Source organism: Tyto alba, unplaced genomic scaffold, assembly GCF_018691265.1.
Source record: "Tyto alba isolate M040663 unplaced genomic scaffold, T.alba_DEE_v4.0 Super-Scaffold_9, whole genome shotgun sequence".
Taxonomy (NCBI): Eukaryota; Metazoa; Chordata; class Aves; order Strigiformes; family Tytonidae; genus Tyto; species Tyto alba.
In genome coordinates this window covers 2274787-2301623 of record NW_024881330.1, presented here as the reverse complement: position 1 = coordinate 2301623, position 26837 = coordinate 2274787, and the positions used below count along the sequence as shown (strand labels likewise).

Sequence of the window (26837 nt, the reverse complement as noted above, 5' to 3'; positions counted from 1 at the left end):
AAGCCTTAGGCCGCAAGCTGTGAACTTGCACCTAGATTTGCTGAACTTTTGCCTAGTTAAGCAAAAGAGAGCCTCCAGAGCCACCACAAACGAAAAGATAAGGAGGCTCCAAATATCAGAAGAAGCTGCAGCTTGACAAGATAAGAACAGTTAACGGCCTGCCTGGAGACAGAGAAGGAATCCAATCAGGTGTTAGAAGATCCCAGACCAGAAATCACCATTGGGCCAGAACACACGTGAAAGGCACGTGAAGAGCGCGTGAAGGGTGGGTGCATGGATTGTAAGTGCATAATTTCCCATAGATTTCTTTTTTTTTGAGTTTCCTCCCTGGAAGCACCTAGATCAAGCTGTTTGTTTTTTTTTTTTTTTCCGCCGTACCATCTGAATAAATTATTTTTCTAAGATTCAATGCCTGAGACTCCGTTGTGCGAAACTGAGGGCTGAACCTGAGGAAGGAGAAGCACTTGAGAGTGAGAAGATGTGTGTGAAAGGCGAAGAAAGGGGCACCCATTGGCTTTCGGGATTTGCCCACCACGAAGGGACCCTGGTCCTAGCAGGAAAGACTCGGGTGGTGTGAGTGCAACTGCTAGGATGGTGTATGTGTGCTCGAGTGGCTACTCCCTTAACAACGGTACAAACGCTTATGAAAGGCCAATCAAAAGCTTTGCCACAGCAGATTTTGGCCAGCCTCTCCAAGAAGAAAAGTAAGTGACAGCTGACATGTTTGTCTTCACAACTGTCTTTCTGATCACTGTAGGGGTTTTGTGTTTGCTTTGTGGTTTTTTTTAAATTAAACTTTACGATCCTGGAGTTACACGGTGGTGTAGAAAGCAGTCATTTGAACCTCCCAGGCCAGTAATAAGTGAGAGAAGCTCATCTACGACATAGTTGTGGTATCAGCTGGCCTTCTGAGAGCCTCCACAGCTGTCCGCAAGGATATCAAGAAAACCATAGTCTACTCATCCATTTTTCTTCTGTAAAAAATAAAATTTTCCATGTCTACCTATTATAAAGAGTAGACATGCATATCCTGCCCCAGAAGGCAAGGCAACAGTCACAATTTTCAAAATTGCTCTTTTTTTTTCTTTTTTTTTCTTTTTTTTTTTTTTTGGTCTGCTTTAGGTCTTGACTCATCGCTTGCATGATGGGTATTTCAGGCCTGGAAGTGATCCTCTGTGCTGCAACCTAATAGCTGAAATTTCCAAGGTTGGGTGAAAGCAGAGAATAAAATGAGAAAAGTGAGTTTCTCTGTCTGTGGAAAAGCTGTGATGAGCTCCATAGACAACCTCTCTACTCTTAATTTCTTCTAAGGGCTATGGGTCTGATTTTTTACAAGAGGGTCCCAACTGAGAGTGGAAAAACTCAACAAGAGTGGAAAAACTTGGCACAAACGTGGGAAGATCAGGATGCTCTGGTTTCTCTCCTGACCCACTCCTGCTGATCCAGCCAGGTATGGCATCAAAACCCCCAGTTGCACAGTGAGAAAAAGAGCTTGGGCCACCCCTTGTTACGTCTAGAAACTTGTCACACCTCAGGTAATAGCCATGATGAAACCTTGGCAACTGCGGCCCAGGAGGGCAGGGAGAACAGGGCTGTCCCCAGAGGAGGAGAGCCCATGGCATGCAGAGGAGCTGCAGATCAAGGAAAGATCCTGGCTGAAACCATCCCAGCCCAACGGGTGTGTTCAGCAGGGCAGAGAAACAAACAGGATGATATCTGGGAACACAATCATACTCCTCACTGGGCAAGCAGAAGGGTATTTTCCCAGGAAGGTTAGCCAAAAACTCAAGGCATTGTGTTGCCTTGGGGTGTTGAATTATTATTATTTTGGAAAAGTGGGGCATGGTTTTTCTAGGGTGTGTTTGTGTTAGTGGTAGGGCAGAAGGAGAGAAAGGCATCGGTCCACCTCAAGAGCATTCCTGCACACTGCAGCTGGGCTTTGGCTTCTCTCACCCCATCTCCACCACTCATGGGGTACGGTGAGAGCAGCTCACGTGCCATGATAGATCCCATCCACTGGCAGAGCAGCCCCTCTGAGCCCAGCTAGCCAACCACTCAGTGCAAACAAGAGCTTGTAAACCTCGTGGATGACAGCCTGGGAGGGACATGGGAACCAAAAGCCACCCACACTGATCCAGGGAGCAATACCAGGGTGGAAAACTCACCCTGGGTTTGAAGACACCCTCCTGCTTGCCAAGGAAAGGGCATGGTAGGAACGACTCAACTCATCTCAATTGCACATGCCGCATACCGGGCTTCGACCCACTCCCAACTTGTTAAAACGTCAGGAAAAAAAAGACAACCATGTCTCGAAGGGACCTTCCAATGTTTCAGCAAAGCCTTCTAGAGCCTCAGAATTGAGTCTGAGTGAAGGGGACTCATGCTCAAAGTGGGAGCGCGGTGCCTTTTGCCCCTCAGCCCATAGGAGCTGCAGTCAGTGTTCCCACCAGCTTTGCTTTGCAGCCCGACTGCTGCTACAGGAGCAGGGCTGGGGGGGGGGTAGCGGAAAGAAAACAGGATCGCTGATGGGAATAAAAGCCCACGAAGCTTTCCTTCCTCTGAGAGCAAAGCCCAAAGATGTGCCCTCCCATTTCTGGGCTGTAAACACAGCTCTTGGCATCAAGCCCTGATTTTGCTCACAGTTGCTCCCTCCCTGTGTGGAGGAAACCCTGCTTTTGTTCAAGCTGAAAGGGAGATGGGATGAAGGAAGCGCCAACAAAAAATAGCTCTGAGGTGAGCTCAGCACCATGAGACCCATTCTGCAGCCAAAACCTCATCCCCTGTCCTCTGCTTTCACAGCAGATATACAGGATATCTCATTTCTGACATGTCCACAGCACCAAGAAATGCTTCTGGTGGCACTTCCACAGCTAAAACCAGGTTCTGACATCTCCAATACCTTCGCTGCCACCCTGGTCCTGATGGTGGGATGGGTCCTGCCCACCCACTCCGATCCCATCTCATTTCCTCAGGGAAGGATGGCCAGGAAGGGGAGGGTGCAACACACTATCCTAAGCAAGCAAACCTTGCACGTGCTCGAGTCAGACATTGCTTCCTTTGGGTTTCTCATGCCAGTTGTACATCATGGTGGGATCCCAGCTGGACCCATGAAGTGCTCTGTTAGCAAAAAAGGGCTTTGGACCTACTTCTACACCAGTAAATAAGTCAAGGACAGGGCACCGGCTCTCACGTTTGCCCAATATCAGCATTCACCCATGCCAAGAAACACCTCCCAGACCATGCCCGGGGGACAACCCAAGGCCAGTCAGTCATTTGGATGTGTCCACCCCATTTTGGGGAGGGAAAGGGTGCCACAAAAGCATGCTATATCACCTAGATTCGGGGCTGAAGGATAGACCCTGCCCTGTGCTGTTTACCTGTCTGGATGGAGCCTCTCCCTGGAGCATTTAGCCTCAGAAGCTTCTTTTTCCCCAGTTTGCTTCTTCATACCATGAGGCACAGCATTTAGCAAGGAGGATCTGGAGTGGGAGGTGAGATTATCTGTGGGCATGCTGCTGTGACAGCCTCCGACCCAGCTCCCTCTTGCTCCAAATAAGAGGAAGAGGGCCACGCAGGTAGGGCCATTTCAGTAATGCCTGGGAGATGCTGAGCACCACTCCTGCCCGTTTCCTTGGAAGCAAGGACAGCATCTCGGGCAGCACTGGGTTTGTGCCACCACACCTTGGCGACGGTGGGTATTTTGGGAAATGAAATAAGGTCAGACCCAGAAATTCGCCAAGCTCCGCTTCCTCCGAATCCTTCAGCCCCACAGCAGGCAGCAAACCTTGGGGAGAGCACCCCAGGTACATCCACCCCAGAAGCAAGGTCCACATGCCCAGGGAAGGCTTTACACCACTCTAAGCATGGGGAAAAGAGACACAGAGGAGGCTGGAGAGCCTTTCAAGGCTTTCTGAGGACACAGGGCTTTGCATCTCATCCAGGGATCAAGTCCTGGAGCTCCTCTGTTTGCACTCTCAGGAGACTTGAAGTTGAACAAGGGGTCCTGGACCCCATCAGACCTACTGAGCAGCCTCAGCCCATCATGAGACCGGCTGCCGGGCTGACAATAAATCAGGCGGCGGTCAAGCGACTGATGCACTGAGCAATGCCTGCACCCTCGCCCTCACCTCTGTGTCTACACCCACCCATTATAAAAGATCCCGTGTGGTGGGGAAGCTGGGGAGAGATGTCTTTCTGTGCTGTTTTGCCTGCCCCACTTCTAACAGAGTGCCTAACAAAAGCTCCTCGGCACCACAGTGAGTCAAAGAACAGCATTTCTGGAGGAGTGAGTGACGTGGGAGCAGCCCCGGCTTTGCCACTACAGGTTTCTGCATCACATCACGGAGAGGATGAGTGTTCACACCGGTTATAGCAGCACAACGCTGCAGGGGCCTGGGAGAGGCAAGCTCTGAGTGCACAGACATCTGCAGTGGGTGGGCAGGCTGGACCTTCCCGGTCCCAGTGTAAGGACATCCCTGGACCAGCTGGGTGAAACATCACCGAGATATTGAGGGCTGAGATCCAAAGAGCCCTCCAGGTCAGGGCAAGAAGCCCTGAATTGTTGTCTCCATCTTAAGCACATGAATCAGAGACACCAAATGACTCTCCCAAGGTCAGACACGGGGAAAAGTGGTGGTAGAGCTTGATTTGAAGTCTTGCCTAGACCGCCTTCTCCCTAAAGACCTTCACCATAGACTTCTTCCCTTCTCTACTTTCATACAATTGCTGAAGGCATCAGGCAGTGGGTTGACGACAGGGTCAAAGCCCACAGGTGAGGAAAAATATGGAATTTCCATTATTTACATGCATGGTGGGTTGCAGGTGCTGGACTTGCTTTTTGGCTGTGACCATTTATGAGAGGAATGGAGGGAGTTAGTGGAGTTTAGTATTAGAGTGGCAGGAAGATGTTTAGGGAGTCATTGCAAAGAGGGAATGTGTAGGAAAATCAGAAAGAGGGGACAGAATCACCCGTAACGGGACAAAAAGGCGCAGTACCCTTTGATTTGATTCCCTCTTTACTCCCCAGGACCTCGTAGATGCCAAGAAAATAAGGTTCCCTTCATGCTGCCCAGGACCAGCCCAGCAATTCTGGGGACTCCCAAGCACGCCGCAGCTTTAGGAGAGGGAGGGACAGAAGGTCGCGCCCCACTTCCAAACAGCCCATGGCCACAGGCTCTGGATTGAAACCTTGTGCAGGGCTCGGTACCAGCTTGGGAGTTCGGATGCAAGTGCCACCTCTTCTAGCGCAGGCAACCCAGGAGCTTATATTAGATGCACAGCCCAAACCAAGGCACGTCCCCGGCGTGGGAGTGAGCAGACGCTGGAGGCTGGCCAGGGCTCGCCATCAGAGCTCAGCGCGGCTGGCATCAGCAGCGCGGTCCCGCAACCATCCTTTCTTGGGCTGCTTCCAGCACAGCCATCTCATCCCTCAAATGGCTGCTGGTTTTTTTTTCCACCCCCCCCCCTGGAAATTGCTCCAGGAGCATCGGCTTTCTGCAGGCAGACAGCATTTTGTGGCCAGTCCGGCGCCGCACAGAAACACCAGCTCCCTCTCGTGGGCTTGGTCTGGCTCTCTGCACTGAAAATCCTCCAGGATTTCCCAAGAAAGTGGTATTGTTGTTGTTGTTTGTTGTTGCTGTTCCTCCCACCATAATTCAGAATATTCATTAGTGCACCAGACATGGATGTTTTATGGAAATGTGCCAACTTCCATCAAGTTTCCTCTTATGGGTGTTTTTTTTTATAGTTTTGCCACTTTTTTTTTTTTTTTCTCAACGAGGCTGGGATTCAAAGCAACTAATTTAGGCATATAAATGGTAGGTCTCTCTGATTCACTTGCCCTGGGCCTCTGAAAAGAGTTGGGAGTCTCCATTGAGCCCTTCAAGTGCCATCTTCAATGCCTGTCCTAGGAGGGGGGAGTCACCCCAGAAGTCCACAGCTCTCTGCAACTTGGGGGGCAGGCAGAGACTGAGGCATCCAGCACTAGATAAATCAATGAAGGCCACAGCATGAGTCCCCAGAGGCCATTTCAGTTTGTAATGCTTGAAATGAAGTATATTTTATGAAGTCAAAGTTCAAGAAAGAAAAGGAGAGTAAAAATTAAAAAAAAAAAAAAAAACCTTTGGTTTGTACCGCAACAACGTGTCTTGACCCCAAACAGTGCCTGGGAAACTGTCATTTCAGCTTCTACCTTTGGTTTGGAAAACTCCCGCTTTCCCCAGATTGCTGGAGTTTCCCCCACCCCAAGCTGAATTTCCTGCAGCATTTCCACCCAAACCCCCAGCCGGGAATTGTCACCAGTCCGGAGAGGCATTTGTCCATCCTGCAGCACACCCTGCTACCTGATGGGGACAGCCAGGTCACTTCCCCCCCTCTCCCTCCTCCCTGGGTTGTGTGATCCAACACATCTCACCAACGTCCCCGATGATGCTGGCCACCCCGCAAAAAAATCACGGACCTCACACCCAGCCCTGCACCCCACACCCCCCCGCCCCCCATCCCCGTCTCGAGCCTTTCAGATAATTGAGCAACACATGAGGGGCTGCGCTTCAGAAAGGTGGTTTTGTGATTTCCTGCCTGGTGTGATATTCATCTGGGTGGCGTGGGTGTCTGTGGGTGACTGCTGGCCACAGGAAGGCTTGGTGGCCACCACCCATGGGGACCTCTCCCCCTTTTTGCAAGGCTTTGACGGTCCCCTCCAGCCTTGTCCACACGCAGGAGTAAATTTATCACGTGGGTTTGAGTGTTCGAGGTAACCCGGATAGCAGAAGGGAAGGGTGACAACACACAACAGCGAGTCCAACTGTCCTGCAGCCTGGACTTGAAGGAATCACGTCACAACTCCCCCTCATGTCCATCCAATGAGTCCCTTCGGTATTTAAACTGCTGGTTATTATCTGCAACCAGGCATTTATTGCGCCATTTGTAATTGTTTATTGCTTCATCTCAGCGCTGCCTCTGCCTGCCAGCTCCAGCCACGGAAAGGACTCTGTGTTTGCTTTGTGCTGCCTCTCCTCAGTGCCATGGGCACTTCTTTCTCCGCGGACCTTTCGCCACGCCTTGCACCGGGGTCTGTTAGCCCCTTTGGAGGACAACAGCCCTCTCTCCCCATGGCTGGATGGTTGGTTAACCCCCCTTCCCCAAATGCCTGCAATAACGTTGTGCTGAGGCTCTGTAGCATCTTTTTCCCACGCTCTGGACCATCTCCAGCTGAGCTGTCTCTTTTGCACTGTGGGATGCCCTGAACCACTGGGATGATGCACCTGAGCCCTGCCTTGTGCCGGGGAGAGCAGAAGGGCTCCTTCACCTTTCTCCCACCTCTCCCATCACCATCACATCAATGAATCGGGTCAGAGAAGCTCAGTGCAGTCTACAGCAATGAGAACAACTAGTTCCTATCCCCTCGGTGCGCAGCCCCTTTCTGTTTGGGGTCCTCCAACCATCTTTCAAGCCCAAGGGGTGAACGTTGCTTTGCACGATGACACAGCAAGGGGCACAGGCTCAGGATAATTTTCTGGACAGCTTCATCCATGTCTTAATGATTGCCATCACTCTGTGCTCCGGACTGGCTCTAATTCCCGGTCAAAATCAGTGGTTAGAAATCACACCCACCTCTTCTTCCTCCTCACGTGTCTCAAATGTATTGGAGAGGAGTAATTGCCACCAAGGTAGCTTTGTACCATGGGAGGAGGGCAGATTTCGATGTCCTTGAGCTGCAATGCCCTTTGAGCAAGGGAAACAGCCCTTTGCTCTTCAACTACACCCAGGATGTTTTATTTCCCCTTATGTTAGCCATGGGATACAAGAATGCTTTTCTGCAGCAAAGGCAGACCAAACCAAGCAAAAAAACCCAGTCAGTTTTGCTTTAAAGTGGCAAAAAAATACTTGACTGTGTTTTCCTGCAGGCTGTGGGGCACTCTGTCTCCACTACTGCAGGACGTGTAAATCCAATGCAATGAAATATTAATTATTAGTCTGCCCAACTGGGATTCCTCAGTGCTTTCAGAGAGCTGAATAATTCTGGCACACAGGAAAAAAAAAAAAAAAAAAAACACACACACACAAGTCCCTTTTTTTATGAGAAAATATTGCATGAGGAGTAAATTAGAGCTTTTGAGCATTCAGGCTGAGGGAGAAGAGGAGGCTTGGATTGCTTCAGGGCAAAAAATGCAAATTTCTAAATAGGAAGAGATCCTAAATGTGAAATAATATTGCTAAATATGAAAAAGATCATGATCTGATGAAGAGGCAAAGGGAAGTGGATCACCCAGTGTGGCTCCTTCGACATGGAGATCTGCCCTCATGGCATGGCACAACTGTGAGAAGGATGGGGTGAAGGAAAGTAGAAGTTGATTAATAAAAGAGAGCACACATCTCCGAAGACTCCTGTTATGCAGCACTTCAGAAGAAGTCATTCATCCAGAGCAGCCATGGGCACTAGCCCAAGGCCGATGTGCTCAGCGCAGCTCAAAACCCCTTTTGTCCCTCTTGTTTACCAGGGCTGGGTTCGAAGCACAGCACAGAGCATCATCCCTCGGCTGAGCAATGTTTTGCAGACTTGGGAGCCCAGGCTGACCCAAATTTAAGCATTTCCATGCTTTTTTCCAGAGCAAAACTCCTCCAAAAAGTGCTGCTTGGGAGGAAGGAGAAGCATTCAGCAGCACCTCTGGCAATGAAAAATCTCCGAACTCTCATCATTGTTCATTTTTCCAGATTCCTTTTACCATCATTTCTCGGCAGCCTCTGGAAACATCTACATGAAATATCTGGCCTCTCTGAAATCTGTATTCTTCTCTTACAAACCCCTCTACTGTTCCTCAGCAGTTCAACCCGAATGCTGCAAATACTTTTCATTGTGCTGCGGTTGCTTTGGGGGATGTCGGAGGGACGGGTAAATGAATGGCTTGCTGGGAGACACATTACCAAGCTGTAGGTCCAGGGCAGTGCTAGCCCTGGCTAAGGTCACTTGGCTGAGATAACCACCAGCAAGCAAAGCAACATGATGTACGGGATGACCGAGGTCAGCTGCTGGAAGTGGAGGTGGGGACAAAGCCTGCAGATGTGCGTGGATGTGCAGGCTGTGCAGATAAGCGTCGTTTTGATAAAACTGTGGCACTGCAGGCAAAGCCAACAGGAAGAGGTGTGTGGCTGGTGTGTCTGACTGTTAATGGGGCACCCGGGGATGTCATTGTCCCTAGCTGGGGACTGGGAGCAGGAGGCTGGACAAAGAGGGTAGGAGGTGCAAGGGAGGAGAGTTGTGGTTAGCACCCATGGCCGGCTCAGCCTTTTATACACAGATCTGCCTTTTTCCCTTCCCCAGCAGCAACCTTGTGAGTTTGCACTCTTTCCCTTCTGAGCCGGTGTGGAGGGGGTTGTATTTTTTGTCCACCCCACCTCCCCGAGCCTGGAAGCTGCTTCCATGCGGCTCCCAGCTGCCCCTGAGATAAGGTAAGGTGGGAGAAGAAACCCCTCTCGAGATTTGCAGGACATGCAGAAGCAGCATCTCCCTCCCGCAGGCTGCAAGGGATGTAGCACAGCCGCTTTCTCCACCAAGCTGCCAGAGCGCCAGAGCTCAGACACGAGAAGCAAGAGAGAAGCTACGGGTTGGGAGGCAACACAGGGCAGGAGATGATGACCATAATACTTTATCTACTCTGCAGCATGCTTGGTGTCCGTACCCTTTCGGAGGAATCTGACCGTGCCCTTCAGGCCTTCAGGAGGCCCCTTTCTCCCACCACCGCTGAGCAGGGTGAAGAAGGACACGGGTACAGGACCCCCCCTGCCATCTCATTGCCGAGCTAGCCTGGGTCCTGGGCATGCGCTGAGGTTGCACAAGAAGGTTTTACAGCAATAGGAGGTGTAGGAGGCCAGGCCCAGGCTGAAGTTGTGGTGTGGGCAGGTCTGGGAGCACTTCTTGGTGATCCTCTTCCACAAAGACAAAAAGCCTTGTCCAAAGAAGGGAGAGAGCCGTATTAGCAATGAGAGTTTTTTGAGTGCTCCTTGATGTTGTACAGGAGGGAGGTGGGCTAATGGGTCCCACTGTCCCTCCCACAGCCTTAGAGACCACCATTGCCAGAGAGACCCATCCCAATCCCACCACAGCCCCATAATTGCTGGTGGCCAGCAGCACAAGGCGTTCAATATCCCTGCTGGGCAACTGGCACCTCCCAGCATGGACCCTCATTTCCAGGCTTTTTTAGGTGTACGATATCATCCATGAGACAGTGCTCATGCCTGGATCGAAAGCACATTTCCAGGTTTCTCTGCTCAAAGGAAATAATTTTATTCACCTCTATATCTCTCTGGACCTTCTCATCCACCCTGGTTACATGCTTATTTTCATCTCCTTGACTAATCAAGGTTCAAATTTGTTCTTCCTCTGAAGGATCCTCTCTTTGTCCTTCTTCTTACCCCAGTGTCCCCTGACTTCCCATGCAGGCATAAAACAAAGGCTAAAGAGGATAATCTCAGTGTTTGATGAGGAGGAGCATTTCAACCCGCCCAAACTTCAGCAGTGCCAGGCTGGGCTAGCAAGGGCTCCACCTCCCACACGTGCTTCCCCATGACTCCTCAGCCCATCCATCAACAAAGGGCAACCACAACAACTCCGGTTAAAACCCCTCATCCCATTCCTGAGTCCCCATCAGAGGATAAACAGCCAGCACATACCAATTCCTACAGAGGCAACATTGGTCACACAATACTCATCCTTGTCCGAGCACTTCTTGGCCTTCAGACATCTCCAGTTGCTTTGTTCCCAGTCACAGGTGTAGCAATACAGGGCTTTTGCTGCAGGAGGAGACACAGGATGTAGAAGACGGAGACAAAACATCACCAGTCCTGGCAGCAAAAATTACTACCACCTTTCTGTCGACTCTCGAATGCACGAGGCGCAGGGCTGCTGGAAGTAATGGATCTGCAAGACCCAGCCCTAACCTACTCTGCTGTCCGCACACTTGCACATTTACACCCCACATGTGCACGCGGGCACACACACCGATGGTGCAAGTCTGCCCTTCCTGCCCTGCGCTCAAAACAATAGCGCCATGGCCCAAGGGCACTGGGTTTGATGTGGTGCAGGGAGCTGGGAAGGACCCGATCCTCTGTAAGAGGCTACAGGGATGTCCCAAGTCTTGGGGGTCACCCTTTCTAATTGCTGAAGACACTATAACATAGACTATAGCCTAATTGGGTGGTAAGCACTGACAGCCGAATAGAGTTAATTGGGACCTCCACAGGCTAAAGAAGTCAATGCCTGTGTCTTTGGGTGGGACTTCAATGCCCTCGAACATATATCCATTACCTCGGTTAAAATAAAGTGAGGAGAAGGGCTTTTAACTCTTCGCCAGGTGAATTCAGCTCTAAGACACGTGCAGTCTAACATTTCATTTTTATTGCCTAGGTTATCTAACACGGATTAGGGCAGTCTTCGTTTTGGCACTGAAGACAATCTCTCTGTCCCCTGGGCCTTGTTAACACTTGGAAATTTGTCAGAATCACTATTCTGGTAAGTGAACAAAGCTAAATAGCAGAAAGGTATTCTTAGGCCACAATGAGACAGAAATAACTGTTCCAAGAAATTATTTTCTGCACCAGACAATGTGGCAAATTTCCAAGTGCTGGCAAACCCTGTTCCTCTTTACAAAATGAAGATAACATTTATTCTCTCTGGTTGCTTAACTGCCTTGTCTATAGAGGCTATAAGAGCATATACTTAAAGAGGGCTCTGATTTAATAGGTAATCTCTCTGTGAAATAAAATACATAACCTATAATGCAAATAATATGCAAATATACATCTCCACCCAATATCCCAGCATAAGGCTGCTTAACCCATTTAGTCCGCAACCCAACTTCTCCCTAATTCCCCAACTTTGTCCCGGAATCTCTGGGATCAGCAGGCTTGCTGGGTCTCTGAGATGGGAGGACAGCAGAGGCATTCAGCAGGCAGCCACACGAAGCCAGATGTTGTACATCTGGCCCTGTCCCGCTCCTGCTAGAAACGGCGTCGGTGCCTGCAGTAGGAACCAGGTGCCTGGGGTTGCTGATATATTGTGCTATCGTAGTCTAAAGCACTTCATCAATATTTAGAAATAACCACAGTCTTGCATCATTTCAACAGACACTGGAAAGTCTCTTAACAAAAGCAGAATGGTGGCAACTGCTTCCTTTTTTCTATCTTGCTTTCATAAAATCCAGCAGTACGCGCGTCTATAGGGAAATTTCCCTGCAGAAAACAAACATTTCACACATCCTGGCTGAGACTACAGATAAGAAACCCAAAGAGGAGCACTGTGTCTTTCAGCTGCACCATTGCAAGAGCTAAAGCACCCTCTCCCATGACTTCTTTCCCTGGCCACGAGGCCTCCCTAACTTTAAAACACGTAACTAGTCTTTGCCTAGTAGCAAACCGTGATACCTCACCTTGATTTGCGCACAGGATCAAAGCCAGTATGGCAAGGAGGGAGGCCTTCATCTTCTCTCAGTTGTCTCCGCAGTCCAGAAAAAGCACCCTCACCTGGGGACAGGATATATAACTTCCCTGCCTTTGGACTGAGTGATGATGAAGACAACAATTTTGAAGGAGTGGGCAGGGATCACGCATTATTTGAGAGGCTAGGAATGCATGTGGGCTGTTTTCTCACCTCAGCATTGCCTTCAGGCTGGTCTGATGGGTCCTGAGAGGAGTGAAAGCACTAAGGCAATTCATTCCATTTATTGCTTTTAATACTTTAATTTATCTATGGTCAGGCTAGCAGTGCTACTGATGTCTGAGTGGGGTTTTTGTACTGTTTAGCTCCCATCCGATCATCACATCTGTGGCCAGATAGTTCAGTGAAGGCAGCTACTCAAAGCTAAATGGTAATAAGTTGCATAAATTGATGGCTTCAGCTGGGTGGATTATTGCCAAGTGCATTTCCACGGCTAGACCTGGAGAACTCCCAATATCTACAGTCAAGGTATATCTAGCTATATATTCATGGTTGTCAGTATAAATAGGAAATGTCTTATAATTTCCTTTTTGCCTATAAAAGCTGCTGGTCACCTACAAAGTCCTAAATGCTCTGCACCCTTGTTTTGAGAGCAGCTGCCACAAGACAGCAATGGTTTGGGGGTTCAAATGCAGAGGCCAGGACACTTGAGGTTGGTTTCCAGCTTTGCAACAGCTTTCCTTTGCTACATCTGAGCAAAGGGTAAACATATCTTTGTCCCCCTTCTACATAGAGCATCCGATTCAAAGTCCTGCTAGATACCAGTCAGATATAATGTTCTCAGCCTTTACGATTTCTCTGCATGCTTACATTTGGGTGGAGTTGGAGATGATAATTTCAGCCCTTCTGGGGCCTCCTTTTGACTGCCTGTCCCACTTCTGCTTCCAAGGTAACAGTTACCAGGAAGTTTGGAGCTGGATATCAGCAGACATCACCATGAGTCACCCCACACCAAGCCACCAAAGAGCAGAGAAGGTGAAGCAGGAGCAGCCCCTCTGAATAAAGCTGCTTGGGCAATAAGCCATCTGCTCGCCCCTTCCTTCTCCACCCTGCAAGACTCAGTCTGCAGGAAAGAGAACTGAGACTCGGCTGTAGCTACGCAGCCTGGGGTTTAGAAGATGGAGATGCAGAAGCAGAGGGCTCAGAAAACATGTGGAAGAAAGACATTAGATGGACAAGGGGAACGCTAAAATGATTGGGGGCCAACGTTTCTGGGTAGGATTTCAGTCAGATAAGCAAATATCCCTGAATCAGGGGTCATGTTCATCAGAGACATTTAGAGCATCTGATGGGACTAATCATTGCTCATTACAGTGAAGGCATGGCCAGAGGAAGTTCAAAGGGACACCAAAACCCATAGCATCTTCCTTTTCAAGAAAAAAAAAAAAAAAAAAAAAAAAAGGACGGGCAATTACTGGGGTGAGATGTTTTTGGTTGATTTGCAGATATTTCTGAGGTTTCTGACACCAGCGTTAAACCACTGGGTCAGCCAATGCAGCTGACATAAAGCAAGATCAACAGGATGGTGAAGTCAGCTCTGATAACCCCATGAGCACTAACCATTCCCCGCCGATGGACATACATCTTCTGGGTGTGGAGAGGAGAAGCCACATCTCTTGCCCAACAGATGAAGTTTTGCCAGACTCAGGTGCTGCATGCCACCGTGGATGCCAGAGGTGGTGTGTCAGTCCTCCCAGATGTCACGAGGCAGCAACTGAAGAGCTAGACCTATTCCAAGGAATAAGGATTGCCCAGTGTGATTCACTGCGTGGTATCCTCTTGCAGGGATGACTCCTTGGGGGAGTCTGGAAATCAGCCTAGGAAGCCAAAGCTCAGTGTCCTGCAGCAGCAGGAGCACCCTGGCAAAGGCCTGTGCTGATAAAGCAGTTTGCTTTAACCAGATTTGACTCTTTTTTTGAGGAAAAAGGGGACAATTATTGTGTTATTCTTCAATAGGATTAAGGTGTATTCTTGATTTTTTTTTTTTTTTTTTTTTTTTTTTTTAAACAAAGAAACATGTCTGACTCGGTTTATTCCCTCACTTCCAAGGACTGATGGGGTGAACACATCCTCTCCAACACAATGCTGGAGAGGAATCACCTGGTCTAGGGATTCAAATCTGCTCCTCACTGACAGCAGGAAGATGATCTGCAAGGCCATGGGAAGTGGTCCACCACTGGTCCGCTGGCAGGAGTGGTTTGATGGACAAGTGTGATGGTGGACAAGGGTGCACCATGGGCTGCTTGGCATTTTGAGGGTTACCAATGGCCCATTGAGCCAGATAGTTGGGAATTTACCATCCTGGCCTCAGGTATGTCTGATGGACAAGTGTGAGGTGTGGGACTTCCATGGCTGGCGTTTCCTCAGAGGCACATGGAAGACTGAGGATGGTGGTGGCACCCTGGGTGGTCAACACATGGAAGCAGCATGACAGGCAGTGCTTGGCTGGGTCAGGGCAGAGCACTGCAAAAAAAGTGTCCCAGTATTCAGCATCACAGAGCAGAAATGAGGCTACAGCTACAGCAGTAAATTAAATGTGCCCAGGACCATCTCCAGCATGGAGGCCAAGAGGTGGCCATCATCAACAAGGCCTCTTGTGAATAGTCCTTCCCTTGTGCTCTCTCCTCTGCTTTTTTCCATTGCATGGGACTACGGTGGTTGGTCCATATTAAAACTTTGCCAGGGAACGTGCTAGCAATTAAAATAATTAATTCAAAGTTGTCAATGATGGCATTACAGAGCAGGGCATGTTCCCAGGAACTGTTTATTTCCCTCGCTTATGTTCAATCTTGGAGATCAGACCCATGCAGGCATGTGAATCACATCCTTCAGGGTGAGAGCTTGGTCCCTGATTTTACTCTTGGCTGTGCCATGCTGCACTACGTGATTGTGTTAGAGCTGGCTAGTAAACATGGCTTGATTTGGCTGCCCTCTGAAATGTTCTGGCCCTTGAGTCTTCCTGGATGAAGAACAGAGATCAGAAGATAATGAACAGAAGTCAGCCAGGGATCTGCTTATTTTCTGGGAGCCTCGTACAGGGGTCTTCCCATGAAAGGCCACAGGACAAGTGTCCACATGTGGAACCACAGCAATAAGGAGGGACAGAAACATCATGGCTTGGTATCATAGGACCTCTTTTTTTTATTTGCCCGAAGTTAACTATTCAGTTTCCCTGTGGTCAGAGCATGACATCTGCCTCATCACTTCATAGGTGGCATCTCAGAAGGTTCCCAAATATTTCCATCTATCCCAGCATCACCCCAATCTGTATGTGTTGCCACTTCCACCCACTTGCTAATACTCCAGGGACTGACAGGGGTTGCAGGACAGAAGATGTCCTCAGCATCAGGTATGACGTGGGTGCCAGTCTCTCGTCCCAGGTAACAAGCGATAGCATGAGAGGAAACGATCTCAAGTTGCCCCAGGGGAGGTTAAATTGGATATTTGGAAAAAAATTCTCCACGGAAAGTGATGTCAGGCATTGGAACAGGCTGCCCAGGAAGTGCTGGAATCACAATCACTAGAGATCTTTTTTAAAAGACATGCAGATATGGCAATTAGGGACAGGGTTTAGTGGTAGACTCAGCTGTGTTAGGCTAACAGTTGGACTCAGTGATTTTAAGGGTCTTTTCTGACCTAAATGATTCTATAATAACAGTACCAGGGATTTTCCAGCCCTAAATAAAACCCATTGAAGTAATTGGAGAATCTAATGCTGTCATGTTCCCCATCCTTCACTGTGGGTGGGGTTGTAGGGGAGGAAGAAACCAGGTCAACATGGTACCACTTGTTTTTGGCAGGGAAGACAACAATTTGAAGCACACGCTGCCCTAGGAGAAAAAGACAGGATTGTCTTTTGAGCACGCCTTGAGTAAGGGCAATCTCCAGCTCTTCCCAGCCTCGAGTCCAATGACTCAAGTCCAATAGTGATTTTTCCTTCTGGCTCTTTCTCTCCGTCTTTCTCCTCCTCCCCGGGGATTCACCTGTAGTTGGGCCCGCAAGGCTCATTCTTTGTATCCTTCTTGGTTGCAACCTCCTCAAACTCAGGACAGCGAGGTGGGTTGTCACCACCACCCCACTGACACAGATCTGTCCCCACCTCAAACCTTCACAGATTCTTTCCTGCTTAACTCCTAGGGAAGCCTGGAGCTAAACTCACCCATGGGTTTACTGAAAACTAACGTGGGCTTAAACTCTTTGCATGCCAAATCGCTGAAGGACTCAGACCCTGTGGCTGCTCCTGCCTCACTCCCCATTCCTGGGTGCTGTGAAGGGCCAGGTACTCACTCTGGGAATCCCACAGTGGGGCAGAGATACTCAGGTTCAAGAACACAGCTTGGGCAGCCTGGGGCCAGGTTACACCAAGGTGTTGAAATCCTTCTGAGAACCTGGCCTTTGGCTTCCTCTCAAGCAGGACAGGGAAATGGTGCCCCAGGGGCATCTCAAATTGCCATTTACCAATAGTACCTGATTTTATGCAGTCTCTGGGACTCCTGTATTGCTCAAATCCCAGCTGGGTCTGGATTAAGTTACGTAGAGAATCATACTTGTACTTGGGGGCATTAATAAAGGTATCCAGCAGTGATGTCCAGGTGGCACAAGTTCCAGAGGAGGTCACCACCCTTCCAGCTGCCCTGGGGCTGGAACCAGACTGCAGAAGAGCTCTCGCAGAGAAAGCTATGTCTATATCTACATCTATGCCTACCAATAATACATGGAGAGCCCATGCACAGTTTCAAGGGCTGTCCCACAGTTGTCCACCTTGTTTAATTGTTAGCATGCTCCTCAGCACATTTTTGGCTTCACCATGTAAGACCATCCCAGATCATTCCAGATCAATTTTCCAAGTGGTATTTTGGATCCAGCCACCTTATTTTGGAGAAAGAGAGCTCGGCTATACAGATGGGCACCAGGTGACCCCAGGGTCAGGACCTGACACAGGGTGTTTCATTTGCTAAGTTGCTTTCCCCATGCTGTCCCAGCCCTTGTCAGGACCAGAATCTTGACAGCATACTAGAACACCACCATTGGAGATGCAAATCCGTGATTTTCCAGACCCGTTCTCTAAGCCTTCAGCAATTTCTGCCTAGCTGAAACAGTAAGAAACACACTCTGATCTGGGGCTGTGCTGATCGGGATTGTATCTTCCTACTCACCTCCATTTGTTTAGCTCTCTGTGTAATTGCATGAACAACCTGACCATGCTGCCTGCAAAACCCCAGCACTGCTGTGAGTCAGCACTCAATAGAAATTTCCAATATTTTTTTTTGTTTTTTTTTTTTTTTTTAATGGTGGCTGAAGAGTCCCGTTGCATGAGAAGCTGTAAAAGAATAACTGAGGGATCTTTTCTCATAAAGCTCAAGCTAGCTTCAGACTGGCCTTTCCGTGCCTGAACATTCAGAAGACATTCTGGGAGCAGAGAGGCAAAATAACTGCAGGTGCTGGGGGATGAGGAGGGGTTAAGCAGCTTGCGTGTGTTACTCAACAGGAACCTCATCACAGTCCAGTCCAGAGCAGGAGCCTGATAACACTGACCAGAACTGCAGTTCCTAGCACCACTGTGGGAGGTCTCATCCCAGATGCCTCATTGCGATTGCAGTTGTGCTGACTGCAGCATTCATAAGGATCTTGAAACGTACCACAACTTGAAATGCAGTTTTTGCTGATCAGCTTCTGTTGGTGAGCGCCTGGATAAAAAGTCAAGCAAAACCAACCCATGACTCCTTCTCCCAAAAGCAAATCCTGACTTTACTGTGTAAGCAGCACGCAAGATCACCCAGATCTATATGGGTTATGGTGTTCATTTAACTACCCTCTGACTCGCTGTTCAAGCAGGGAAATAATTGGGCTTGATCTGTAACCCAACGTTATTCAAGTTCTCCTAAAGCCCCATGGAAGGGAAACATTTTAGATCTTAGTGCACTGGAGCAGAAGCGGGGGGAAGGACAAAGACTCACTGAGATCAGGGCTGGGACACACGAGCATTGGGAGGTCACATCCCAGGCAGTTCATGGCAGTAGGACTCACCAACACTTATCTTCTTAACTACAGTCATACAGGCTGTCTCATTTTTGGTACATGGGGAAGTCATCAGGCACTGATTGTTGCTGGTCTGGTTGGTGCAGGTGTAACACGTCAGTGAGTTAGCTATAGGAGGGGAACAGAAATGATTTGCATGAGGTCAAAGCAAGAAAACCCTTCCCAGCTGGACCTGTTCCCATGCTCATGAAGGCCACAGGATATAAAATAAAACATAGAGGATTTAGCTGAGCTAGTTCTACCCTTTCTAATATCCTACATCCAAAATTGCTAAATATACACTTCCCTGTAGAAAAACACTCATCCCAGGCAAGTAGGCAGCAGAGTCTTTCTGTGAATGTTGATATTCAATTACCCCGCTTCAGCATTTAGCAAACAGAGCCAGAAAAGCAGTGAAGGTTGCATTCAGTTTTTAGCTTAAAGCTTAGTTGCAACCCCATCCAAGAAGTGTAGCCTTCACTGCAGATCTTGAGATGTGATTGGGTTTGCAGAGAAAACCCCAAAGGATCTTCCTCCCAGTGGCACAACATGAGAATCGGGGAAGATTTTTGGCTTGCTCTGTGCAGGGTGTCTGCAGCACAAGTCCTTCAGCAGCTATGATGGCACGAAGGAGAGGCAAAGCTGACTGTGCAGACCAACTCTTTATCTATCACTATCTATTGATTTCTTAAGGAAAACTAGACTTAGAAGTTACGGATGTGACTTCTCCCCCCAAAAATGCCAGCTCTCTCCATCACAGCCCAAGCCTTGCAGTAATCCTGAACAACTCACCAACGTCCACGCAGAGGACAGCAGCCAGATATGCCATCAGGAGAGCCCTCATCTCCGTTTGCTCTTCTCTACCTCCACAGTCTTCAGGGGAAGCAGCTCCCAAGCCTCCGGGGAGTCCTGGCTGGGAGGGTGGGTGATGCAAAGGCTGACACAGGTCAATCCATGTGTTGCACAGCGTGCACGGCCCAGACAAGGGGGCTGACACCTACTTGCAGGGACCCAGTGCTCACATCTGTGGTCCAACTTGTTCTCAGGCAAAGGCAGCACCCAGACATTGATTAATATCTCAAAATAAGCCAAAAGGAAAGCGGTTGCTACCAATAACAGCAGTTCCTCTTTGAAAGAGGGCAGGAGATAAAAGGTGGGTAGAAAGTGGTGACCAGCCTAGGAGGAAACAAAGCCACCAGAATGGTGATGGGCACTCTTGGACTTGCACGCTATGCATTGAACCTAGAGAAAAGGGGATATGCATTCTGGGTCCAGCGAGGAGGAACCAAGATGCCCATTTGAGGTCAAGCCTGGAGCTTTGGATTAGCACCAGTAAGGCTTGTTCCCCCTGCAGCTATGCAGATCTCCCTCCTGTGACTTGGCCCAAATGCTGCTCTACCAGCTGTGTTACCGCAGCCTTACGCTTGTCGTGGTACCAGCAAGATCAACGGAGCCCAAGAGGAGCAAAAACTGGGAGAAAGGTGCCATGCTACTGCCACAACCTCAAAACCTCATCTTGTGGGTAAGGAGAAAGCACACCATGCATGTGTATATACATAGCATTAATGTAATTGAAAACTTAACAGTCTCATCCAAGAATGATTGTTGGTCTAGACCCAACTACTATAGGAAAATAAAGAATATGCAGAATAATATTAAAATTATTACATCCACTTTGCGGTTTCTACCCCTTTTCTTGGTGCTATGCTCACCTTTCCCACTCTTGGGTGTTTCACGCTGGTGGCATTACAGTGAGTTGTCAGCATCTGCGCCAGGAAAAATGAGACATCCATAGTGATGGTTCCTTCTTCTTCTCCCTAGGATCCACTCAGGGTCATTTCAATTATGTTTAGTAACTCTTTTTTTTTTTTTTTTTTTTTTAATATGCTTTTTTCAGTGATCTGCAGCTGCGTGCTAAATCTCAATTTATTATATGCAGTGCCTTTTACGTACGGTACAAAAGTAGTACCTAACGTATGTTATTTCTAAAACCAGCCTAGTCCAGCTCTAGGTCTGCATTTCTTCAGCTGAGCGGTTTATAGGCGAGCGGTCTCCAGTTCCAGCCCAGGCCGCCTTTTCATCACCCCATGCCTGCACTCCTCTGCACTATATCCTGCATCTCCACTTCTCAAGACCTTTGCTCTTGTACCAAGCCTGCATTTGTCTACACTATGTCCTTGGGTCAGTCATAAATGCCTCCTTCTACACAGAGTAAGAGCTTGCTATTGCTATCTATACAAACCTACAGCTGCACTATACAAAGATATACAAAAGTAGAATTAATTAGCCACAGCCACTTGGTCAATTTGAAAAATTGCTCTTACCACTCAGAAAAGTTAAAAAAAAAAAAAAAAAAAAGCCTCAGGCAGGTCAAGACAAGCTCAGTCAGAGAAAACCTAACAAGCCTCAGTCCTGAGGTCTTACAGACTTCTTACAAAGCTTACAGACTGTTACTAGCAATGGCAATACCAAACTAAAGTGCTCAGGGATAACAAACCATCTTGTCTTAGACTCTCAAAGGGGAAAAACTAGATTGAGTTATTCTCCATTTTATCTATAGAATGATATCTTCTGCTTTGGGTTTTTTTTGTTGTGGTTTTTTTTTTTGTCTGGTTGGTTATTTTTTTTTTTTTTTTAGGAAGGCACTATGAAGAAAACTCAGCACAACTTCATGTAGCAGCTCTGTCAAAGATGATAATATAAAAAAGAAAAAGAAGAACTTGTTTGCACAGTAAGGGGTCAAGGGTTGTGCAGCCACAGGGCAGGCATGTTGCTTGTTAAAAGGGCCACGCTGCAAAGCCTGCGGAAGTGGCTTTAGGGAAAGTGAAACTAAACCAAATAAAACTAAGAGCGATGAACGAGGACGTCACAAAAGGAGTCGTGACTGAACCACAGTTCACATGCCAAATTGCAAAGATGTTCTGCTCTTTGCCAGCACTGCCAAGACCTCATCGCATCCTCACATGGCACCCATCAGTATATCAAGACAAAGGTGGGGTTGATGACTGCCCCATGGAAGACATGGGGATGAAGCAGACAGCTGGAGATGTGAGGCTGTAGCCATCCCATACAGGGTCCCAAGGAAGAAGGAAGAGAAACCCAATACAAAAAAAAAAATGGGATTGTGTCACATACCTGGGCTAGGAAGAGCAGCTGGACCTGCTGGGTCCAGTTTTTCACCTCCCCTCACTGCCTTAAAATCTCATCCCTGGAAAGGCAACCAGGTGAATTTAATTTTACAGGCACTCAAGGTCATCCTGGGCCTGGTTTTGTAGGAAATCCTTCTGCATGCAGAAATGGGGACAGTGCTGGGTCCAAGGATGCACAGGAGAAGGGGTGGTGGAGATTAAACTCCTCCACGTCTTGCCTCCAACAGAAGCGAGGTTTGCAGCACCAGGAACAAACCACGAAAAGTCAAGAACTGTTTCTGCCAAGAGGACTACCAAGAAGAAAACGTGAGCCGTAATGGAATCCAGTTGTGATAACTGTCATTCCATTCTCTTCCACTTTGGCAAACTAAGCACTCAGGACCTGAGGAGTCCAGCTATAGCCTGAGAAATAAATGGAAGAAATTACACAGAAGATCTTAAAAAAAAAGAAAAAACAACCACCAAACCAAACCAAAAACACGAAACCAAAGAGATCATTCAAGTATAGGTGACCTCAGGGAAGAGTTTAGAGAGTCTTCCTTGTCTGGCCCGCATTGGCAGATAAATAATCTGCCCTGTTTACAAGAGAAGGGGAAGTCTGTATGCAACCCATCAAGCTAGAAACACAACGGTTTTTTTGAAAGGCATCAGCTCTCTGCCTCATCATCCCTCCTGCAATACAGGGTAACCCCAGGGAACCACTGGAAGCTGCCTCAGTTTGCAGAGGCCTTGCGTCACGCTCATCTCGGGCTCATGGCAGCAGAAGGAATATATGAGTCCTCCTGCAGCTGTGAAAGCACTTGTACAAAGGCTTATTTCTGAGTCAAGCCAATCACTCATAATTGCATCTTAATCCAGACTTGGATTAAGAATATTAATATAAATTATTTATTGGAATTCCTCGTGCCCCATTTTGCAGTGCCTCAGGATTAAACGTCTAGAGAAGCCATTCTCAGATCTTAAGACAAGTTAAACTGAGCTCTTCCTGATTCTTTATTTTCTTTTGAATAACATATGTTCAACTAGCCAAAATAATCACTATTATGGCTAAAAAAAATCTGGAGGAAGAACCAACCTGTGTGTTATCGATACATTCCCTGCGTGAGACCCATGATAGGCAACCTTCCCCTTCCTACAACTGCATGGAACAAGTGCCAGTTTTCTTTTGCAGGGCCCAAACCTGATATCCTAGAGTTTGATCCTTGCCTTGGAAGCCTTTTCGCTGCTCCTCATTAGACCGTCCTTCATTTTATCACCAGGATCCAATTTCTCATAGGTTAATCGTTCGCTTTCCTTTGCAGCCACTCTCCTTGGCATCAGCACTGCCGCATTTACAACCACATGGCCAAGGCTAATGCCTGTCCAATTTGAGCTTGTTTTACAGCAGTTTGAACTTGGATGACTGTTGACGGACACAGAATACAACTGTGTAAATCCAAGGAGCTCCTCAAGCACACATTTTGTTTCTGCTAAACCACAGATGTGGATCATCTCTCCTGCTAAACCATGCTAGAAAAGGAAATGTTTCCATTTGTTGTGTTCAGAGACAGAGGTCCTGAAGCACAGGCGTGGAAAGGGACCTGGGGGTCCTGGTGGACAACAAGGGATATGAGTGACCAGTGGGCTGCAGAAGCAAAGAATTCCAATGGGATGCTGGGCTGCATCAACAAGAGCATCACCAGCAGAGATAAAGAAGGCATTATCCCACTCTACTCAGCGCTTGTCAGGCTACACCTGGAACACCATGTTCAGTTTTGGTCCCCACTATGAAAAAAAAAGCTGTGGCCAGGCTGGAGAGTGTCCAGAGAAAGGTCACAAAGGTGATCAAGGAACGGGGCAGCCTGCCACGTGAGGAAAGGCTGAGAGAGCTGGGTTTGTTCAGCCTTGAGAAGAGAAGGTTTAGGGGAGACCTTATCACCATATTCCAGTATTTAAAGGGTGGCTACAAAGAAGACAGAGACTCCCTTTTTACAAAGAATCACAGGGAAAAGACAAGGGGTATTGGGTTCAGGTTACATCTGGGGAGATTCCAACTGGACACAAAAGGAATATTTTTCACAGTGAGAACAATCAGCCACTGGAATAATCTCCCCAGGGAAGTGGTGGATTCCCCAGTATTGGACACTTTTAAGATTCAACTGGACAGGCTGCTGGGCCATCTTGTCTAGCTCGTGCTTTTGCCAAGAAAGATTGGGCCAGATGATCCTTCAGGTACCTTCCAACCTGGTATTCTATGATAGTCACAAGTGTTCTACCCCTTTCCTCCCACACTGACAAAAGCATTCCCCTTTAAAGTTTCTGTTCCATTTTTCCCATTTTTTTTTTTTTATTTTTTATTTTTGCAACATCAGACCTCAAGGGAAGGCAGCAGGGGAGGAAAAAACCTCTGGAAACCTTTCACATTTCTCTTGCTCACAACCCCACAGGGGTTTCCCACCTCTCACGTGTCTGCCAGACTACAGCTGTTTTGTTTTCCCCTTAATGTGATCACTCACCAGGAGGCAGATGCAGAGCATAAGCAGCAGTTCAACAGCAAATGCTCCTCACTGAGGAGCTTTCAGCACACCCACTTCCCTCTCTACACAATATTAAGATGAATCAGCTGAAAGCCTATCACTCTGAACCACCTACGGGTGAGCAAAGGCCCTGTCATTAAGCAAATGAAAGAGCAGCTAAGCAGCTTTGATGATGGCCCTTCCTCATATCACCCACCGGGACCCCTTCTCCACCCCACGCAGCCCCGGTGGACAGGGGAGCAGTGCTGCCAACCCCACTGCTATGGAAGGCAGCTCTGAGAAACAAGAGGCTGATGGACTTTTTCCATCAACACGGATCAATAATCTGTTGGCCACGCGTCAAGAGCTTGACTCATCCCCTGGAGAAAGCACAACGTGGGAAGGTTGCTGATGAGCATGGCTTGGTCCAAGGGCTTTAGTGCCTGCAAAAGGTGCCAACGTGCAGGCTTTATGTTCCCATCTCTCCAGAATGATGATGTAGAAGCAACAGGCAGGGATAGAGCCCCATCAGAGCCTCCACCTGCTCAAACAACTTATGTGGGGAGAGGTATTGCTTGTATACCCCCAAGCTAGAGCTTGAGATGGTCCTACCTCCTTCAGCCAGAAGCTCCTACCACATCCCTCCAAGGCTCATCAGGCTGGTGGAAGGTGAAGCTCAGAGTCCCAGATACGGGGTTGAATGACCCCATGCTCCAAGGCAGGCTGGAGGGGAAGAGACTAAGGGGGGAGATAGAGCTGCTGCCTTCAGCAATTTAATGGGGTGTGGCTATAGAGAGGCCAGATCCAGACTCTCCTTGGAGGTACGGAGAGAAAGGACGAGCAGCTGGTTACAAGATGCAACAAAGGAAATTCCAACCAGATATAAGGAAGAAAAAAAAAGTTTGCCAGGGCAGTAAATAACTGCCAAAACAGGGACCCTGAGATATGGCGGGAGAATCTACCTCCCTGGAGATACTGAAATTTGTCTGGAGAAGGCCCTGAGCAACCCAAAGTTGGCCCTCCTTTGAGCAGGTGGCTGGACTCAAGCCCTCCAGAGACCCTCTCAAACGTCAGCATTTCTGTGAAGAGGCTGAGCATGGGCAGCAGATGTCAAAACAAAACAAGAAGAACTTCTCACTATCTCCTATCACCCAGAGGTTTATCTTACTAAACAGCCACAGCATCAGAGTTGTCCTTGTGCCATCACACAATGCAGGACATCTTCAGCCTCCAGGCAGGGAGACAAACCCTCCAGCCCCCAGAAGGTTTTTTTTTTTTAAGCATCATTATGTAACTAGAGCAGCCCTAAGCCCATCCCAGTATCAGCATGAGCAGACAGCTTTGTTCCTGGTAAATTTGCCTTGATGTCTTCTCCCAACCAATATGAACAACAGGTTTTTATGAAAAGCACATTAGTAACCCAAGAAGGTAAAGGAGAAAGTACCACTTCTGGTTTTGCCTGAAGCCAGATCTTCCGCTTTTTTTTTTTGTAATTATTTTTTTTTCTTTAAAATAAAAAAGTAATTTCAAAAGGAAAAATGCTAAACTTTTGACTTTGCATTTCACTAGTTAAACACTGGCAAAAATGCTGTGTCTTGACTTTGGGCTACCAAATGTCTTAGGCATCAATGCACAGGCTTTTCTGTTCCTGCAGAAAAGGCACTTAATGGGAAAAGCTGAGTTGAAAACATCCCCGGCAGGGGCCAAGGTATCCAGGGTTCATCTAGAGTCACCAGGTAACCCTAAACTGTTGGGCTGGGAGAGGGATTCTACCCTCAGAGGTTTCTGTGATAGGGGCATGATCCTGCTCCAGAGGGTCCTGAGCAGTGGAAAAATCCCTGTCAGATTGGGCATTAGGCCAGACTGCTGTTTCATGCCACTGTGATGGCAATGGCAAGTAGCTCAACTTCTCCAACCTGTATCTCACTTGCTTATGGCTAAGGGCCAGTAGGACACTCCCCAGACTTATCAGCCTCTCTAAAGCTTAGCTGTTTCAAACACATTGTGCTACTCACCCCAGTATGTGTTATTTGATGCTCAGCAACATGAACTCTCCACCTTGCCTTTGCTTCATACCACCCATGCACTTGGATTTCCAACCTTGGTTTCACTGAGCTTTTTCACAGAAATGGTCAAGCCCCACAGACCATGGTTTATAGGGCAACACACCCTTTGATGAAAGAGCACTTCATTTAAGTTCCTACAGAATAGCTAATAATTACTATTTAGCTGACACTGGCAGGTCTTTGCAGCCCTGACAATCCAATCATGGCCAACAAGTCCTTCAGTATTGCACAGAGCTCATCTGCCAGCCTGGCCCTCCTTTTCTGCTGCAGAAAGCAAACACAAGACCTCCAGCTTCATTAGCTGAGCTCTCACTGGAGTTGAACCAGCTCAATTTTGCCTCAAGCATGGCCTTTTGGTGAGAGGCAGGATGTTTTGATAGGGACAGTGGAGCTGTTGAAGAAAGCACAGCCCTGTAAGCATGAAATATTGCCAAGAACAGACTTCGTGGATCCACCACCTCAGCAAAAACAGGGTGAGGATGGACAGGACCATATGGGACTGCAATTACCCAGACTTTTCCCATCCCCACCCAGCAGTGGTGGGAACATGCTGGAGAAGGGGCCAAGAACCAAGTTACTCATCTGCCCCCAGAACTGCAGTAGGATTTGCTTTTTGGGG

General features: G+C 48.1%; 1 protein-coding gene across 1 annotated transcript; it reads right to left on the bottom strand.

The window, feature by feature from the left end:
• Window positions 1–7800: 7800 nt before the first annotated feature.
• On the bottom strand, window positions 7801–12501 carry LOC116965936 (lymphocyte antigen 6E-like). Its single transcript, XM_033011803.2, has 3 exons — window positions 12423–12501; window positions 10669–10788; window positions 7801–9944 (listed from the first exon to the last, which is right to left on the bottom strand). The coding sequence occupies exons 1-3, from the start codon at window positions 12472–12474 to the stop codon at window positions 9787–9789; spliced, it is 330 nt and encodes a 109-aa protein (XP_032867694.1). The 5' UTR covers window positions 12475–12501; the 3' UTR covers window positions 7801–9786.
• Between the last annotated feature and the right edge of the window lie 14336 nt (window positions 12502–26837).